This window comes from Leptonychotes weddellii, chromosome 9 (assembly GCF_054177405.1).
Source record: "Leptonychotes weddellii isolate Sample4059 chromosome 9, ASM5417740v2, whole genome shotgun sequence".
Taxonomy (NCBI): domain Eukaryota; kingdom Metazoa; phylum Chordata; class Mammalia; order Carnivora; family Phocidae; genus Leptonychotes; species Leptonychotes weddellii.
In genome coordinates this window covers 101,686,653-101,706,146 of record NC_138377.1, presented here as the reverse complement: position 1 = coordinate 101,706,146, position 19,494 = coordinate 101,686,653, and the positions used below count along the sequence as shown (strand labels likewise).

The window sequence follows — 19,494 nt, the reverse complement described above, 5'->3', positions numbered from 1 at the left end:
TGTGGGTGAGGCACAGGCCGCTCCGGCCCTCAGGCCTTGTGGCCCCAAGTAGGCAGTGCCAGGCCATTGAGCCAGGCAGTTTCCAGCAGGTTGCGGAAGCGGGCCCTTAGCGTGGGGCCGGGGGGGCTGGTGCTGGCGGCAGGGGCAGGGGAGGTACCGTGGGACCCTTCCCCAGCGGCTGCCTCTTTCTCCGGGCCAGGGGTTGGTGGCTTCCTCCCTGGCTTCCTGGCCTTGGGGACAGGTGACTTCCAAGCCAGGGCTAGGCTCTCCGGCTCATCTCTGGCCATGGTGGGTTCTGAGGAGGGCACAGATCCAGCCTCAGTGTCAAAGTCACCTGGAAAATGAACACACAGTCAGGCCGCAGACCCCAGCACCCTCAGGCCCCATCTCCTGGCCTCCAAAGCCACCTAGACCAGTGGTTCCACTCTGCCTCAGGACTGGAAGGCCCCGGCAGGGTCACGGCCATTATGACCTTTCCCCATGTGTGCTGGAGGCCAGACCATCAAGCCGAAGAGTATGCTTCTCCCCAGGTGACGCCAGAGCCCTATTAGATGACGGTACCGCTCAGGCGAAGTGTCTGGTGCAAGAACAAAAGGAAAGGGGCCAACAGGCCAGGAACCACTGGCTGTACAGGCAGGGAAACTGAGGCATGGGGAGAGAGAGCCCTGCTACACATAAGTGTAGCATCCTTCTACCAGACCACCCCCAGAGCCCAGGAGTGGAGGAAGCAACAGAGGGGGCAGGAGGGGGCTTCTGACCAAGAGCACACCTACTGGCAAGGGAGACTGTCAGGGAGAACACGGACACCCATGGAAGGGTGGACCCCCCTCCCCGGGTCTGGGGAGGACTCACAGCTCAGGGAGTGGGGACTGGGGTGCCAAATCCAGCCAGCAGCAGGAAGAAGCTGGGTCCCAATCAGTTCTTCACTAGGCCCCAGACTCTTGCAGGCTCAGTCAGGGCAGGAGGGGACTGTGGAGCGCCCGGGCCCCAGCGCCCAGCCGGCAGCCCGGGAAATACGGCCCTGTCCTCTCTGGGCCCAAGTGCCCAACTGTCCAGGGAGAAGACGGGGCTGGAGCCTCTGAGCCACGCATGATACACCCCCCCACCCCCGCTCAACAACACTCCCACTGTGTTTTCTTTGCACCCATTAGGGCAAACGCTCCAACCTCTTAAGTGCTCGGGGGTCAGCACTGCTTATCACCCAGACCCCAAGCTCCACATCTGTGCCTCACTGCCTCGGGTGCCTTCCCCACCCTGACACGGAGCCAGGACGAGGTAAGAGCCCACGGCAAGGCTGCCAGGATGACGAGAAACCGTTCCTGTGGAGACACAGCCCAGCAGAAGCCTGGTGGCAGGATGGCAGAGCAGCAAGGAAAGACTACAGAGCGGGTCACAGGCCTCAATGTGCCAGGTGTCCTGATGCAGGAGAGGCCACGATGGGCACCACCTGGCACCATCACCAAAGTCCCGGCTGAAGAAATGAGTACCCACAGCATGTGATCCCGCAACAGCTGCCCACAGCAGGACCAAGCGACCTGAACCAATGCACATGATGCTCCAGGACATAAAAAGAGCAAGCTGGAAAACAATATGCACGAGACGTCATTTAGTAGGGGAAAAGCAAACCACAAAACATCGCTCCAACTTATGGGTGCACTTCCGTGAATATAAATACTGGGAGGACTGAAACACTGCACATTCAAAAGGCAACCGTGTTTGGGGGGAGAAGGGGATCCCTGCCCGCTTTGGGGAATCAGGTGCCATTGACTGAGGTGGAGAAGGCTGTGGGGGGAGGGCAGAGGGCTCAGGGGAAAGCTCAGGAGTGTGGGTCTGGGAGGAGTTAAGGGTCGGAGAGATACCAGGTGCAAAAGGCCAGCATGCATTCAGTAATTTGGGGCTCAAGCTCAGAAGAAGGGACGCTGGGTGGGACACAGACCCAGGGGGAAGAGACCTCAGATAGAGAACAGGGCCTCGTCAGAGCCCCAGAATCCAGAGAAGTCTGCACCGTGGCCGGAGAAGGCATAGCGGAGGAGGGAAGCCGGCAAGCGGCGGCATCGGGGAAGGTCAAGAAAAGTTTCCAGAGGGACAGAGCGGCGGGCCCGCTCAGATGCTTGCAGCAGACGCTGTGAAGGCCCCCAGTGGTGCCGGGGTGAGGAGGAATGCGGGGGGGTCCACAGGGCCTCCCCGGGATGGCCAGCGCCCTCCCCAGCACGAGTTCTTGGGCCTCCCCGCGCTTTCCGAGGCCCAGGCGTCCGTCAGCCCTGGCTGCGACCACTCACACAGCCCACACACCTGTCACTCGTTCACACGGCTCCGGTGGCCACTGGGGCTGCCCCATGCTCACCCAGCTGGCGGCGGACGCAGTCACGCCACTGCAGGCCCAGCAGGTCGGGGTAGATGTCGGGCAGCTGGCGCAGGGCCAGCAGCTTGAGCATGCGCGATGTGCAGCCGTGCAGGGCCTGCTCGCGCAGCGCCCGCTCCTCGGACAGCGTGGTGGGCCGCAGCTCCACTCGGTGCTCCTGCAGCACGTGGTCCACGGAGGCGGGAGGCAGCCGTGGGAAGAGCCGCTCCTTCACCAGGTGGATGGGCACGAAGATGGCCCCGGCCCGCACCACGTGGGGGAAGGGGCACTGCTGTGTGCACACGAAGCTCTGCAGCTGCGACAGTAGCTTGCCCAGCAGCCCCTGCACAACCTGGCAGTCCTGCCACGCCGCCCGGCCCCAAGGCCCCGCCGTCTCGAGCCACTCGCGCAGCTTCTCGGGCGGGGAGTGCGCCACTGAGCCCGAGATGGCATCGCACAGGGACGCATGCAGTCCTGTGAAGTGTTGCTCTGGAGAGTCCGCCGCCGCAGGGGTAGAAGCCGGAGCCTGGGCCGGGGCAGGTGATGGGGCCGGGGCCGGGGTGGGGGAGGCCATGGCTACGGCTGGAGGACTGGGCAGCGCCAGGTTGAAGCAGGCCACGGGCAAGGGCTGTGTGAGAATCTGGAGACCAAGGGGCACGGATGTGGGGGTGGGTACAGGCTGGGCAGACGCAGGGGCAGGGGTGGGCGCCGATGGGGCTGCGGCTGCAGCCAAGGGTGCTGGCCGGAGGATCTTGAATTTTCGGAACATGAAGGCTACGGAGCTGTGGAAGTTGGTCCGCGGGGCGGCCTCGGTGGTCGCCGGCACCCCGGGCAGCCCCGGTGCCTCCGAGACTACCTTTTCCAGGTCTGGCAGATCCGAGACTGTGTTCCCCACAGCTGGCGCATCCAGGGCTGCCGTGGGCTCGGCACGCACCGCGGGACTAGGAACCCCGACGGGAGCCTCTGCCACAGGCTTCTTCACACTTAAGTCCAGGGCTACCTCTTCTCTAAGTGAGCAGTGAGCCTTTGAAGGGGCGTCCCGGGCAGGCAGGGCCCCCCCCCAGTCTTTGGCAGGGCTCTCACTGGGGGCTGGGGCTGGCTCAGGCCCAGCTGTGTCCTCGGGTGCCGGCACGTCCAGATAGTCACGGTAGGGGGCCAGGCTGAAGACATTGTCGATAATCGGCATGGGTGGAGAGCTGGGCGGCAGCATGCCCTCGTTCGGCGCCAGAGACTGGCGCTCCCGGGCGCAGGGCGGGAGCGCCGGAGGGGTGCGCGGACCCGGGCTATCTCCAATGACAATGGGTGCTCCGGGATGCTCACCGAGCTGGGGCTGGAGCTGCTCTTTCCTGCAGCTGGGCAGCCACATCTTCTCCTCTGCTTCCTGGACTGGCTTCTCTGCAGGCCTCCCGGGCTCTGGGCAGGGCTGGCTGGCGGGTAGGGGCTGGCACGCTCGCTGGAAGGCACTGGGCTGCGGCACAGCCTGTACATTGTTTTGGGAAGGTGGCGTCCCTCCAAGCCCCGGGGATGCTCCACAGAGAGCGAGGTCATCCCGGGTGTAAGGAAAGCCCAGTGTCTGGGGGGCAGCAAAGTCCAGCGGGCACCGGGCAGCAAGAGGTGGCTCCAGCTTGAGGCCTGGTGAGGGTGCTGGAAGTGGGGCAGAGGGGTAGGAGAAAGTGTCCAGGCCCACTGTGGGCATATAGGGTGCCTGGGCAGCCTGCTGCCTCAGGTAGGGGCTGCTCAGCCCACCAGCTGGGTACCCAGCCCCCTTGTGGGCTCCCAGAGGCTGTAGCGGGAGCACTGAGCTATAGCTGCCCTGCTTCTCTGGGTGGCGACAGGCTGCTGGGCAAGGCAGGGCCTGTGGAGGGTGAGCGAGCGGGTAGTGGGTAGGCACTGGATCCTGGCAGGCTGGCCCCAGGGGTTGGGCCAGCTGGGTCCAAGGACTGGGGGGTCCGTCGGACAATGCCTGCTTGGGGTCCCCAGAGTAAGGACCTGCATACTTGGAGGCCAGGAAGCCTGTGCTGTGGATGGTCCGATACTTCTCCAGAAATGCCTGGCACGGGGAGAAGCTTACTGAGTTTTTGCCAGCTGGCACCCCACGCAAGAAGGTGCCATCTAGGGACGGGCCCTTGCCAGGAGTTGGGGTCAGAGAACAAGATGGGTCAGCCGGAGGTAAGAGGGGTCCAGTCACCATCGTCCAATCAACGTCCAGTGGCCTCTTCGCTGCCCCATCCCCCAGGCAAGTTGAGAGCCCGTAACACAGAGGGTTCCGGTAGACAGGTTTGGGTGCCGCCAACGGTGGGCCTGGGTAGGAATGAGACTGGGGACCGAAGGGCAGGAGCTCAACAGGACCAGGGTCCTGCACCTTCTCAGAGCTTTCTGCTGGTGGGCGGTAGAGCAGGCAGCTGGTCAACAGGCTGTCCGTCCGAAGAGGAGGTCCTGCCACGCTGGTAGGGTACAAGGGTGGATATGGGGTCCAAGATGCCAACCTCTCAGACCCTGCCTTGGGGGCACTCCCCATAGGGCAGGAGAAGTAGGCACCCTTGTAGCTGCAGGGGTCCTGGTTACCAGCAGAGGGGGGCAGGCTGTGCCCGGGCCCGGAGTCTGCCTCCAGGCGGGGCAGCTTGCCATACATCACAGGCCCCAGGGTCCCCAGTGGCCGCTTCTCCGCCATCACTGTGAAGGCTTCAAGCCCTCAGGGGCCCCAGCTACTCAACTGCTGACCTGGGAGAGAGAGGGAAAAAGGTAGGGGCTGTCAGAACAGGCTACAGGCAAGCAGTTGAGGGCTGCTCTTCTCACTGGCTCACCGCCACACCGAAGAACTTGGCACCTAGCAGATGCTTGATAAAGACCATGAATGACTGAATGCATGAGTCACACAACACAGAGGCTGCCAACGTATACCCTCCACCCCCCTTCCAGGAGCCCCTTCTGTTCAGCTGCTCTCCACATGAGTCCCAAGACCCCTTTCCTGGGGTTTCAGACTTTGCAGGGCACAGTCTGCAGATCCATTCGCTTGGCTACCCCCGTTGGCCATATACAGCTGAGGAGACCCATTCATCCCAAAGTCCCTGATAAAGATGGAACAAGAGACAGGCTTCCTACCTCCCACTACAGCTCTTATTCCAGATGCCATAGGGATCTCAAGATGACCGCTGCAGCCAAGATGTGGAATTGGACATTGTCTATGAATTCAGATTTCCTGAGACACTCTTTAGGGCTCACTCTCTGACTGGCCAATCTCATCAAAAATGGCAAAGCCAAGCCTGGAACCCAGGTCCCTAGGCCCAGAGCAACACAGGTACTGGGCTTGGTTCCGTAGGGTAGGGCTGTTCCCCCAGGAGAAGTGGTGGGCAGCATAGCTCCGTAGGGGCCCGGCCCTCAGCAGGAGAGCCGAGGTTGTCCAGTAGATGGCGCTGTGGCACCAGCAGGAAGGTCCCCAAGTGTCCCGGAGGAGAGCCTGTGTGCATCCCAGGCCCTCAGCTGCAGTTGGCTATTCCAAGGCATACGAGGGCAGCACAGCCCCAGGGACAAGCAGGTGGGGAGATGGGAGGATGTGAATGTCCAGGGAGGGAGTCCCCAGGGGCCACAGATTGCTAGCTGGCTTCTACCCCCACTGCACTGACAGAAACACTGAATGCTACAGCAAGACTAAGGTCCTGAAGCAAGGGAAAGCAAGGATTGGGACCCAGGCCCAGAGAAGTCAAGCATGGGTTTCCTCAAGGCAGCAGGTACCCAATGACCCATTAAGGGTCATCTGAGGCCAGTCTTCTTGAGCCACATCACCCTTCCTCCACCTCCCCTAGCACCCTGTTGCCCGAAACCCTCAGGTGGCTTAGAAAGGATGAATCAGCTCCCTCTTGCTATGATTAGGCCATGGATCAGGTGCAAGCTATGACCAAGCCCCCTCTCCCAGCCCTCTCCTCCCTTCTGGCTGGTGGCCAGTGACAACCACAGGCTCAGAAGGAGACCATCACATCTTGGGGACAAGAAAAGCCAAGGGTAGTATGAGGGCCAATGCCCACTCCCATCCCAGCCTAACTGCACCACGGAAGCCAGGCGGCACTCTGAAAAAGTTGGCTCATCTCCTGGCCAGAATCCAACACCTCAGGACAGCCTAGAGAAGGGAATGTCCCCTAGAAGACCAGAATGGGCATCAGGGTAACAGTATTGATAGCAATGCTCTATGACAGAGATCTGCATCCCAGACCGAAAGCCCCATCCTGTGGCACAGCAACCTTGCAAGGAGTTGTACGGTTTTGGGGGTGCTAAGCCTCCCCCCTCACACCACCACGGGGAGCTCTGGTTTAATTAAGTGCTGGCTCTGGTCTCACCTCCCCCACATGCCCCTTGGAGCCTGCTCCACACCCACCCCGGCCCCAGGAGTCTTTCTCTCCTGGGCTTTGCCCATTGCGAGCCCTTTGCCCTGGAGACTTCCTGAGACAGCCTCCCCCTCCACCCTGGGACCCAGCCAACAGAAGTGAAGCCACCCGGGACCCTCAGGGGTCTTTGAGGGAGAGATGGGGCTCTAGGGAGTCAGCACAGGACTATGAAAGGTATGGGGCTGCCCTTACCTCCAGCCAGTAGAAAGAACCCAGTGTACACTCCCTTGAGGGAGGCCCCTCCCCACTCAAGCCAGTAGCCAAAATGTAGGTGCCTCCTTCACACACACACACACACACACACACACACACACACACACACACACACCCCACGGAGGAGACAAGCAACTGCTTGGAGAAGGACGGGACCCCAGGGAGCCAGGTCACATCACCCTTTGGGCCACCAAGCCGTATGCTGGCTGAGGTTGGAGCTGGACTGGGAGGACCAACCTCGGCCAGGGCCCAGGGCAGGGTCCAGAAAAAGAGCCCACCGCCACTGTGCCATCCCTGCCCTAAGCATCAGGGGAAACAAACAGCTCTTCCATCTCTTAGCTGCTCTCCGGAAGGCCAGGGACGTTGGGAATTGGGAAAGACCAGGAAGAAGAGAGCGATCATGCCGGGCTGGGGCCTGGCATCTGGCCTCCCCTAGAGGGCTGAATCAGGACCCCTCCGGCGTCCTCACACCTCCCGCAGCTGAGGCTCTGGGCCCTACAGAACCTGGCGCAGCCTAGGCTCCGCTGGAGGGGGAAGGGTCGCAGGATCCGCCTCCACCACCTTTTTCCTCTACCTGCCCCGCCCATAACCGTGGTGCCTCGGGCCCTCCGCCAACCTGGCTTTGGGGCTGCCGCCGCGCCTGACCCCGCGGGCTTCCGGGTGTCCCCATGCTCTGTCCGTTGGCGCTGGGACGCACGTGCACCCAGCAGGCTGATACATAGGCCGCAGCCACGCATGCAAACCCGTGCCTGCAAGGACGTGCATGGCCCACATCTGCACACACGCCCCTCCAGAACTGCGTTCTCCCCTCGCTCGGGCCCCGCACACGTGTGCACACAGGAAGGCCCGCGCACCCAGCCCCGAGGGCCGACACCCAAAGACTGGATGGGGGACAGGAGCTGGGGGCGGCCTGGCCGCAGTGTCCGGGCAGCCACCGCCTCGGGGCGATCCCGCCAGCCTGGGCTGCGGCCAGAGGGTGAGTCAAGCCGTAGCGAGGAAACCGCAGGGCCGTACCGTCCCAGTAGGGCGCGTCCAGGGCCCCGCGGCGCCTTAGCGCCCGCGGCCCTCCACCCCAGGCCCAGCCCCCCGCCGCCCCCACATCTCCGCCCCGGCAGTCCACGTGAGCGGGGCCCCCTGGGAGGCCCGAGGGTTCAGCCGGAGCTCCTCCTCGCCAGCCCCTCGCCGGATCCGGCGCCAGAGCCTCGCCAGCGCTGCGGGGCGCTCCCAGGCCCCGGGGGCCTCGAAGTCCGGGGAAAGTCAGAGCAGCCGCGCGCCCCCTACCCCGCAGCCCGCCCGCCCGGGGCCCAACGCAGCCCGGGGCCCGCCGCAGCCCGGAGCGGCAGCACCTCGGCCCAGGCCCGGCGCGCTCCATGCCCCGGCCGGCCGGTAGGGGCGCCCTGGGGCAGCGCCACCCGCCCCTTCTCCACGCGCCGCCCGCAAACTCGGCCCAACTTTCCGCGCCCGAGCCGGCGAGCTCCTACCTGCAAGGCGCCGGGCTTCCCGCTGCTGCTGCCGGGGGCCGCGGCCGCATCCTCCAGCCCCGCGGAGGCCGCGGGTCCTTGTCCGGCCGGGCCCTGCGCGGGAAGTGGCGGTGAGCACCGAGCGCGGAGACACCCTCCTCGCGGCCGTTCGCGCCGCCGCTGGGCGCCGTCTGCGGTCCCGGGCGGGGCGGGCTGGGGGCGGGGCGGGGCGGGGGCGGGGCGGCCCGCGCAGTGGAGGCTGAGCCGGGCCGCGCCTCTGGGAGCCCGCGATCCCCTGAGCCCGGGGCTGCGGAGGGCCTGCGGCGGCCTGCTCTACGAGGACCCGGTCGCGCGTGCTGTGCACGGTCTGTACCCATCGCACTCCCCGAGCCGCTGCTCAGCGCGCCCTGCACACGCCTTCATTCAGTCACTCCGTTAGATCATTCATTCGTTGCCACTTTCTAGCTACGTGGCCTCGTGCATGCCTCTTGACCTTGTTGGGCTTCAGTTTCCTTATTTTAGTAAAAGTGGAATTCTCTCCTAGTGGTGGTGGTGTAAAGGCTTAGAAGAGGTTGTATTAAGATGTCTGGCACACAGTAGGTGTTCTGGCTGCCTTGAGCAGTACTAGTTGCATTAGGGAGCTGAAGAAGGGCTCCTGAGTCTGTCCCCGCATCTCAGTGCAGCCACTGAGGGCAAATTCCAGACAAATGTATCTCAATCCCTGTTAGGGCACCACGTGTAGGTGAGGAAGGGGTGATTTCTCCATCACTGTAGTGGGCCAGGAATGAGGGTGCTTGCGGTTGCTAAGTGGCCTCAGTGGGTACCTCAACCTCTTTGGCAAACCTCCCTCACTAAGACAGGCCTGAACATGTGAAGCTTGGGAGGTGGGATGGGATGGAGCGTTCCCAGCCAGGAATGGTATGTTGCAGAGAGAGGGGCTGGAGGGGTGGATGGGCTGTCTCCATTTGCCCTGACTCCCTGGGCCATCTAATTTTGGATGTGAAGCCCCTCGATGCTGCTATCTTCTCTAAAGAAACCTGGTCCCTCACAGTTCCTGGGCTGCCCAAGGACTAGGGGCAGGTGTGTGCAGTGGAGGAGGGGGGAGGCAGGTGGTCATGCCAAAGGTCAGAGCAAGTTCATGGGGCAAAACCACCCAGGCCACTGGCTCAGATCCCAAAGGTCAGGGCTGCCTGAGTCAGAGGGCAGAGGAGGCCTGAGGCCATAGGTTCCCAGAGTCAGGAAGCAGCTGGAGCTGAGGAGGGGCTGGACACTGCAGGTAAGAAAAGGAAGAGGAAGTGGAGGTCACCTGGGGGGAGGGGAGCGAGTATCAGTTGAGAGCTGGAGGGTCTTGAGAGTCTGGAGAGATCTGAGGAGCAGAGACTCAGAGAGGGTTGGGGCTTTCCCAGGGTTACACAGCAGGCTGGAATAAAAACTCAGATCTCCTGGCTCCCACACCTTCACATCAGGAAAGTACACCTGTGGGTGACAGCTGGGGGTCATGGCCAAGCCTCAGTTCACAGGCTCTTCGTCCCTACTCTTGCTCCTCACCACTCTGCCCTCCCTCCCCCTCACCGTTCTTTAGCACAACACCCATTCTCCCACCTTTGCACTGCTGGGGGGCAGGGGTGGTGGGAGGAGGGCAGTATTCTCAATTCTTAGGGCCTAGGACTCTCAGGTTGTGTGCTCAGATCACCTGGTGTTCTCTCCAATCTCTCTGAGCCTGAGTCGGACCCACCCAGGCCCGGATGAGCCTGGGGAGACCCTAGGGGCCAGTTAAGATTCTGTGGCCCCACTCTGAGTCTTGCCTTAATTCAGGGACACTTTCACAAAGACAGCACCAACCTTAATCATGCCCATTCCTTTTCCACGTACCTTGCACTACCAAAGAAAGGGGAACTTGGGATACACTTTGTAACTTTCTGAGCTTCAGTTTCCTCCTCTGCAGAATGAGAACCGTGAGACCTGCCTCACAGACGGAGGTGAGTGTTGCACAAAACCGGGTGGGAAATTGCTTGTAAATGATAAAAAGCTCTGTAGGGTGTCAGCTGTGAGCCCCTGAAGGCCCAGACTTTGTCCTTTTCTTCTCTACCCTGAGGGTCATGTATGTGCAGAGCCTGTGAAGAAAAGTGGCTCTGAGGCGTCTGGTCTGTCGGATGAAGGAGGCTGATGGATCCAAGGTGACTGCCTTGGGAGCCCCCGAGGGTTTATTAGGAGGTGGTCTTGGGGAGGAGAAATGGTATCATGGCTGGATGGGATAGTGTTAACAAAAGCAGAGAAGGGAGCAGTCTGTCCTTCTGTGGGCTTCCTGGGTGGGGTTAACGAAGAAAAGTAGCATAGAAAAGCCTGGAAGGGAGGTTTCACACTCCCCCCCCACCCTGCCACACGGAGTCTGCGCTCCTCTACCCCAGACACTGATTACCCCCCCTGGCTCTCTGGGAAGGCGAGGTAAAAGGTCAGCCCCCCCCAACCTCAGCTGGACCTATAGTTATTAATAATGTCGTTCCCTCTCATGAGGCCACACTTGCTATTTACAAATCTCTTTCCTGCCTCCCAGGAGCTTCTTCTCAGCCCAGAGGAGGGAGATGTGGTGCTGGCGGCCACAGTGTAGGCAGAGAACCAGAGAAGCGTGGCACCTTTCCTTGAGACACACAGCAAGGCTCTCTCCCATCCTTCCAGACCCAGCTATACACATTACATCCTCCAGGGAGGCCCTCTGACAGCTGTCGCAACACTCTGCCATGTCTGCTCCCTGCTCCCTTCCCTACTCCCACTCAGCAGAGGAATAGTTCAGTGGGGAGGAAGGGGGGGCCAGGCCAGGAGCTCCTACTTGGAGCATGGCCCTGGGCCAATCACTTAATAGACATCTCACTTAATTCTTACAACAACCATATGAGGCCAGGGTTTGAGAAACAGGCAAACTGAGGTTTGACTTACTGAGCTGTGTTGACCTTAACGCAGCCCCTTAACCTCTGAGTTTGCTCATCAGACAAATGGGCCTAATGAGAACATACCACAGGTCTCATGCAGATCCAGTGAGTTCACAGCTTGCTTTATAGTAAGACCTTAACTGGTGGTAGCTCTAGAGGAAGGGGGTGGTGGGGAGAAGTGGCTCGCCCACACAGCCAAGAAATGGAGGAGCTGGGACTCCCCCCAAAGAACTGTGTGACCCCAAAGTATTCAGAGAGAAGGCTCTGGAGAGTTGGTGGTCAGGAACTCTCTACCACTCAAGCACACAAAGCCTGAGGGCTGGGCTGAACCAGGGGCCATCAGCCTGGACTCACAGTAGCTTAGAGAGCCTGGGTTGGACAGGGCCTGGCATGAGGGGCAGGGCCATGGGATCTCATCAGGGTGAAGTCTGCCACCTCCCAAAGATGTGCAGGCAAACCAGAGCTTCCTTCTGTGGGGAGGGCCAGGCAGGCAGTGACCTGCCGTTCTGCCAGGCGAGCAGGGAGTGGGAAGCCCCCAGACTCTGGAGGAGCCCCGCTCTATCTCCAGAGGAAATCAGAGTCTCTCAGAGGGGGATCCCCAAGATCAAGAAAGGGAGATGGGCTTTCACTGGGCTCCTCTGGAGGACGGTGCCTGCCAGCCTACTGGCTAGAAAGAAAAAGCCCACACACAATAATTTGGGGACCTTAGTGCAGGGGAATGGGGAGCACTCTGATTAATTAACAGCCAGAGTGGATTAACCATCCTTCCCATCCTTCCTTCTAGTGCTGTTTCCCAGTGCAGTGAAAGAGACAGATGTGGAACGGACCATGGCATTTTGGGGTGACGTGTGCTTGTGTAGGGATGGGCTGCCCAAGAGAGGCCTGAGGAATAGGGTACTGAGCCTTGAGTCAGGGTAGTGTCCCCCATTCTGGCTATGCCAGAGCCCAGCCACTGGCTCCGTCTGGCTCCGTGCTGGAAACAGTGGGAAACATTACCTTCCTGCCTCCAGAGAGGTCTTTCTAATGCCCACATCTTGGCCCTGTAATCCCTCCCCTCCCCAGCTGGGAGCCTCCCATGGCTCCCCAGTACCCTCAAGATCCAATTTCCCAGTCAGGCTTCTGCCTGCCTCCTGACCGGCCCTCTCCAACCGCCTGCCACTCTAGCCCCCAGCGCCAGCCCGAGGTCCTTGCTGGGGCATTACCTCTGTGCTTTGGAGTATGCTCTCCTTGGCTGAGAGCCCTGGCCTCTGCTGCTCGTCCAGCTCTTTCTTTGCTAACCTGTCTTCAAGTTAGACCCACTCCTCCAGGAAGCCTTCCAAAGCTCTAGGCTGGATTTGGTCACCTCTTCTGGAGCCTCATAGCATTCTAAACTCCCCTTCGCGTTAGCACGTCAGCCTGGCCGCAGCTCCCTGTGCTAACGTGGCCGGGTTACCAGCCTGGCTCCCCTGCTAGACTGGGGACGGACCTCTTCCAGGGCAGGGCCTGGGTCTGCCCAGCGCAGGATGGAGTCGGGCCATGGTTAGGGAGTGAAGGATTAATGGCAAAGGAGGACTCTGCTCATCTGAGAGGGAAGAAGGGCACAGAAAGCTGCCTGGGCCCAGAGATGAGTGTCTGAAGGGAGCCTCTACTGCCAAAAGCTCCCCTAAAGCCCCTGCACTCCCCCCTCTGAGCCTCTCAGGACCCATGACACCAAACCTCGGACCAGCAGCAGCCTGCTGCCAGCGCCCATTTCAACATGGAAACACTGAGGCCCGGAGAGGGGCAGCTACGTGCCCAGGGTCTGGGGCAGGCGAGCCTTGAACCCATGTCTCCCGAAGGCCTGTCCAGTCTGCACACCAGCTGCCTTCTTGTTTTGACTCTGCTTCTCCCTCTCCCTCTCTGTCCCCAAACCCAGGATGGAAAAACACCTGGCTGAGCTCCACCTGAGCTTCCAGCTGCGGGCAGCCCCCTCCTTGGAGGCCTCTAGCCTGGGCTTGGGGGTGTGAGGAGAAGAGGAGGGGGAGCTCAGGGAAAAGAGGAGAGGCTGATGCATTTCCCCCTCGGTGCTGCAGCAGACTGCTCCCCCTAGCCCGAGCCTGGACCTCTGCCAGCCTCCCTAATCACCTCCTTTCCTTTCCCCATCCAGGGCCTCTCTCTGGGGATCCCTTCCCCCCACCTCTGTGCCCTGGACAGAGCAGCACAGCTGTTTCCAGGATGGTGGTTTGGGCCTAGGCGGGCTGTATCCACAGCCCTGACTCCTGCCCAGCGCCCACCTAGCTTCGGCCTCCATCGGGAGTTACCCCCCTGCAGCTCCCCAGTTCAAAGGTCTTGGGGGGCCGCCAACACAGCTCCTCCTGGCCCTGCCCAGGCCCCCTCCCCCAGTGCCAGAGCACATCCTCTCCTACCGTGGGCAGGCGGGGCGGACTGTCCATCGAAACCTTCCTAAGGCCGCTGGGGCAGTGGGGTCTGGGCCAGGTGGTTGGCGCTGCCCCCTCATTACTGGCCTGCTGGGGTTTCTGTCACTTAGGGCCAGTTACCAGGCAACCGCGTCAGGAGGGCTGGCTCTGGCTGGGGCTGGCACGGCTCTCTGCTGCTGAAGGAGAGGCGTGCGGCCTGGCCGGCTGAGGCCAGGGTCATGGTCGGGAGGCCTCATGCTCCCGGGAGGGGTTGGGGGATGGTGCCTCAGCTCTGCAAACTCAGAACTCCTTGTCGTTACCGCAGCTTAGACTCACAGCCCAGCCCCAGGAAAGGGGCCTCCAGCCATCCTCCGTGGCCCTCCACGGCCCTCCACACCAACACCCATACTCAGAGCCCTCAGATTTCTGGGAGGTTGGGGGAAGCTGAGTGGGAGCAGAGAGGTGCACGCTTCCCTCTTTAGGGACTGGAGGTGTGGCCTGTTGACCTTACTGACCACCACCCTGTTGCCTGATGTGGGGGATGTGAGGAGTCAGATTTCCCAGAGTACAGGGCCTAAATCCCTGGGTCTACACTGGGTCTAAATCCTGACCTGCCTCTCAGTGGTTGTGTGGCCCTGGGCATATTAACTGCTTGTCTGAGCCTCGGTTGCCTCATCTGTAGAATGGGATGCTAGCCCGTCTCATAAGGCAGCGTGCAGTATATAAGATGCTCAGAGCAGTGCCTGGCACATAGCCTCCTCTTCATAGCTGTTCATTCCCTTCCTCCAAGCCCCAAGCTTCCCACGTTACAAGGGGGCAAACATTACAGATGCTGATGGCCCGCACGCTGGCCACCCAGTATTGCCAGGTGACCCAGGAACGTGCCATCTTCACGTCCAAGAAGAGCCTCGCGCCCCATCCTGCCCCTCACTCTTTGTGTTTTCAACTTAATACTCCTATAGCCCTTTGCTAGGTAGCAGGCACTGGTCTAAGTGCTTTATAAATATTAGTGCATTTCATTTATTTAATCCATTTAATGGATTAAGTGACTTAATCCATTTATTAATCCATTTAATGGATTAAATGAGGTGATGCTGAGGTCCACCTGGGGAGCTGTGGTGGGACAGGGGCCCGGGCACGCCCCCTCGCTGTCCTGGGGTGACTTCGCTGTGCCGCTGGGTTGGATGCCAGGTCCGCCTCCTGCCGCAAAGCCAGGCTGGGCTGGTGTAGCCGTGAGCAGGTCAGACTTTCAGGAAGAGCAGTGATAGCTAATTAAAACTTTGACTCAGGGAGGACCCCTTGGGGCAGGGATTGCCTCAGCTCCCTTGGGAAGGCCCCCTAATTGGACCCGCGGGGCCCTAGTAATGATGCAAGCTCACCAGGTAGAGGGTAACAGGCAGGGAGGGAGGGGGAAGAAGGAAACAGGTTGGCAAAAAAATAATGACAACCCCCCGCCCCTTTGTGAGGGGGATGACTTGGGAGTTGCTGGGCTGTCACTTAGTTGCTCTGTGACTTCGGATAAATGATATGGCCTCTCCGAGCCTCTGTTTCGTCACTGGAAAGTGAAGACAAGGAAAGCTCCTGGAGGGTTGCCGTAAGAAGGAAGGGACAGAAAGTTCCAGGCACAATGTGTGGCCCAGAAATAGGCACTTATAAAATTGGAGCAAGTGTTACCATGTTAGTAAGCTGGTATTACTACCTTTCATATCCATCATCTCTCTCAGTTTGGGGAGGATTAGCCTCCCAGCTCTCTCTCCTGATTACGTGAGTGTGGGTCCTGGGCCCGGTGAGAGGTGTGGGGGAGCAGGAGGAGCAGGGGCTGGGGGGCAGTGTGGGTCAAGCCGGAGGTCATGGAGCAGTTTGGGATGCAGAGGGATTCAGAGCCGGCAGAGTGGAGGGGACCTAACTAGGTAGCAAGGAGCAGAGAGGGGATGCTAGGTGGGGTGAACAGCCCTAAGAAAGGCCTGGAGACCAGAGAGAATGCAGAATGCGGTGGTCAGGAGCCATGGGGAGCCCTGGCTAGAGTTGGGGTCTGCTGAGACTCGCAGGCCAATGTGAGTAACAGCCGCACGCTGCCCTGCTGAGGCCGGGGTCTGGCCCTAAGTGACCAGAGTGCCCCCTAGCTTCAGGGTGCTGAGAATGACTGCACTGTGCAGGGGGCCCTGAAGCAGGGAACCTGTGGGAGGGAGGAGGGTACTACTTGTTTGCCTTTCTGGTTGCAGCAGAATGGCCTTCTGACTCCCCTGCCTTCTCTCTGGGGGGTCAATCTCATCCCTGATCTGTGAGGTTTCTGTGGTCACCGGGCACAAGTCTATCTCCCCAGGCTCTCTGGCCCCTTAGGAGGCCATACAGGCCTGTTCTCAGGACAGGGCCCAGGCCAAGGTCCAGAAAGAGTCAGGGCCAGCATGGGGTGAGAACCCAGACCCCTCCAGGATGACCCAGTGATGTCACCTCTGTTCTCACAAGCAGCCTCCAACGGCACCCAACCTGGTGTCTGCCTGGGCCGTGACAGGCCTGGAGGCCCCAGGACGGGGTGGTGGGCCTCCCTTCTCCTTGAGGACTCCCCAGAGCAGAGCACTCTGCCCCTGCAAAGTGCTCCATGAAGAACCCTTCGAACAAATAGGGCCTCAGAACACGAGTCCTGTGGAGGGAAAGCCAGGGCCAAGGTATGGAGGGGGTCGGGCTGCATTTCAAAGCAGCTGGTCAGCACTAGTGAGTCAACAGTTCCTGAGCAAACACAGCCGGCTCCGGACCTGGGCCTCTCTGCTTGCCCTCGCTGGCAGCCCCCTCCCCTCGTGCAGGCCCCACCTCCTGTCAGCCAGGCCATCTGTAGCTCACTCGGGCTCCAATTAGCTCGGGAATTAGCACCTCATCAGGCCCGTCTGCCTTCGAACAGCTCCCCTGGGAAGGGGTTTCAGGAGGTCTCCGTGACCTCAGGGGCCCAGGACTAGGGCAAGTCCAGGCAGGCTTAGGGGCCAGACTGCAAGGCCCCTGTGGGTCTCCCTGCACCTACAGATGCCCCCTGGCACTCACTGGCATGGGTTTCCCCCGCACAGGGCAGTGGACCCAACTGAAGAATCTCTCAGGGATTAGAGTAGGGTGGCTGGGAGGCAGCGGAGCCCCAGGTGGGACAGGGCTTCTCCTAGCAATCCCTGGGGTCATGTGTCCGCACCCACACCCACCTCCTCTCCAGCTCGGCTTATGCAGGGACCCCTGGCTGGCTAAGATAATCAGGGACACGGGCGGGCAGCAGGGAAGGGTAGGAGGACAGCCAAGTCCCCAAGTTCCCCTAGGGAAGGAGGCAAAACCAATTGGGGTCGATCAGGGAGCTGAGGGGGGGGTGGGGGGTGGGGTGGCCTGTGGCTGGTGAGGTCAGGGAAGGCCTCCTGCAAGAGACAAAAGGAGGTGGTAAGTCCTGAGGTGCTGTCAGAGTGTGTGGGGTCACAGCACGGTAGAGGGGCTCCAGGGCCAGGCGCAGGTGGAGATGTGCCCTGATTGAGCTCAGTTTCCCCATCTCTGACCCAGGGACAATAAGAGTAACAGACAGGGCGCCTGGATGGCTCAGATGGTTGAGCGTCTGCCTTCGGCTCAGGTCAAGATCCCGGCGTCCTGGGATCGAGTCCCGCATCGGGCTCCCTGCTCCTTGGGAGCCTGCTTCTCCCTCTGCCTCTCTCTCTCTCTCTGTCTCTCATGAATAAATAAATAAAATCTTAAAAAAAAAAAAAAATAAGAGTAACAGCCCCCAGGGGCCAGGGAGGATTATAAGAGGCTGGGTGTGGGGTGAGCAATAGCGCTATGGGGCCAGGAGGCAGTGGCACCCAAGCCACCTTGCAGGGGGTGAGCGGCAAGGGAAGCCACATCTCGTCTCCCTCCCCCAGACTCAGAGCAGCCCTGGCCCGGGGAGTGGGCATTCTGTTGCTCAGGCTTGGGGGAAGGAGTGCATGTCAGGCCTGAGTAACCAGTGCGAAAGGCGCGGGGGACCCAGCCAGGCAGTAAGTCAGCCCCACCCCAAGCTGAGGCCACCTGGGGCCGCTGGCCGGCTGTGGTCAGTCGTGAGCCTCTCGCCTGGCGGCTGGAGAGGCAGATACCCTGCAAAGACTCACTGCTGGCGGGCAGGGGGCGGGGAAGTCCTTCCAATAAAACCTCCTGCTCTCAAGCCTCTGGCTCCCAGGCCCAGGTGCCCCAGCCCCACCCCGCCCATCTTCACCCCCATTCGGTTCCCAGTCCCAGCTCTGTCCCCATCCCTGTCTCAATTCTGAGACAACAGCCAGTAAACACACCAGGACAGCCCTAATAGGGATAAAAGGCCTTGAGATGGGGCACGTGCATGTGTCTGTGTCTCTAGGGGGCAGCCGGAGGGGCACTGCTGTGCCAGGCAGGGCCCTCCTTACCCACAACCACCTTTGGAGCGGCCCCGTCCAGGAGTCACGGGGGCTTCCTGCCACCTTCCTGTGACCTGACCTGCCCCACGAGCCACAGCCCAGCGGAGGCTGTGGTCAGCCTGAGCCCTGCCTGTGACCATGGTCCCTGTTTGTACCCAGAAGTGGCAGCATGAAGCCCTCGAGGGCAAAGGGTTCAGAAAGCCATTTGGGGGAACTGGGGAGACTGTGCCCACTGCTCTGCTGGGCTTTGGGGACTGTGGGAGGTGGGAGGGAACGCTGGTGAACCCGAGAAATGGGTCTGGGCTTGGACAGGAGAGGCTGGCCCGGCCCCGGGTACGCACCCCACCACAGCTTTCCCCACGGAAAGGCCCTTCTCAGCAGCTGCCCAGAACTGGGCCACTTCCGGCAGCCCCTCCTGCAGCCCCTCAGGTGGCCAGCACCCCTGTGGACTTTGAGGGGCTCCCTGATGGACTGACCCCATGCTCCAGGTTCGGTGGGGTAGAGTGCCACCCACCCCCCAGGAGCCAAGCCCTGGGGAGCCAGGACTGTCACTGTGACCTGATCTGCTTCCCCCAGGATGCCAAGCTCCCCACCCCATGACAAGTCAAGACAGGCAGAATGAGGGCCCTCCCAGGTCTCAGTAATGTGCTCCTGGGGCCAGGGGACTGGAGGGAAGGGGGCCCTTACTGCGTGCTGGAGTGGTGGAGGAAGATGGGGGCCTTTCCTTGGCTCAGATCCCGCCTCTGCTACTTCCTGGCTGTGTTGCCTTAGGCGAGTCACTTCACCTTCCAGAAGCACAGTTCATACAGGTATAAATTTGGATAACTGTCACCCACGTCATGGGACAATCTGGCAGACTAAGTGAGGCTTGAACATGGGGACCCCAGCGTGAGCTGGGACACAGCAATGCTCAGTGCTCCCTGGAGGAGGTGAACCCAAGGGGTCGGGGGTCCGAAGCCAGGCTGTGCAGCTGGTGGCGCTCATGCCTGTGGAGGCCTGTCTGGCCTGGGACGAGCGAGAGCACCCCTTCCAGTACAGACCTGCCCGGGGTGTGCACTGCTCTCCAGCCCTTGCTCAGCCTTCCCTCCTCTACCTGCCTCATTTCCTGTCCTCCCCTGACCCCGCCTGTGGACTCTGTCCAGGGCCGCTGACTCTTCTTGTAAGGAGGAGAATACCAATGCAGAGACTTACAGCTCATGGAGCTGAGTGGACTGTCTTGCACAGCCCTCTCCTGCGCTCCAGCTTCATAGGCCTGCTGTGCAGAGGAGGAAGCTGAGGTGAAGGGACTTGCCCAGGGTCTCCCCACCAGGAAGCTGCAGATCCAGGAGTCAGGCGAGCCTAGGGTTCCTCACTCCCAACACTGGGCTCCTGGCACCTCCCTCTGAATGGAGGCCTCCTGGCCAGGCGGGACTCCCAG

At 61.0% G+C, this 19,494-nt stretch overlaps 1 protein-coding gene across 4 annotated transcripts; it reads right to left on the bottom strand.

The window, feature by feature from the left end:
• Positions 1-6: 6 nt before the first annotated feature.
• C9H15orf39 (chromosome 9 C15orf39 homolog) lies at positions 7-8,584 on the bottom strand. Of its 4 annotated transcripts, none has more exons than XM_081831420.1 (3): positions 8,415-8,584; positions 2,345-5,062; positions 7-334 (listed from the first exon to the last, which is right to left on the bottom strand). In XM_081831420.1, the coding sequence occupies exons 2-3, from the start codon at positions 5,010-5,012 to the stop codon at positions 30-32; spliced, it is 2,973 nt and encodes a 990-aa protein (XP_081687546.1). In that variant the 5' UTR covers positions 5,013-5,062; positions 8,415-8,584; the 3' UTR covers positions 7-29. The 4 variants fall into 4 exon arrangements, with proteins under 4 accessions (XP_081687546.1, XP_030896152.2, XP_081687547.1 ...); XM_031040292.2 differs by lacking the exon at positions 8,415-8,584 and adding an exon at positions 7,550-7,952; XM_081831421.1 differs by lacking the exon at positions 8,415-8,584 and adding an exon at positions 5,444-6,651.
• Between the last annotated feature and the right edge of the window lie 10,910 nt (positions 8,585-19,494).

Excerpts from the sequence above, each read along its gene's own strand:
- C9H15orf39 (XM_081831420.1), bottom strand. The coding sequence starts at position 5,012 with ATGGCGGAGAAGCGGCCACTGGGGACCCTGGGGCCTGTGATGTATGGC. Across the intron at positions 335-2,344 it reads CTGCGTCCGCCGCCAGCTGG|GTGACTTTGACACTGAGGCT; the intron begins GTGAGCATGGGG and ends TTCATTTTCCAG.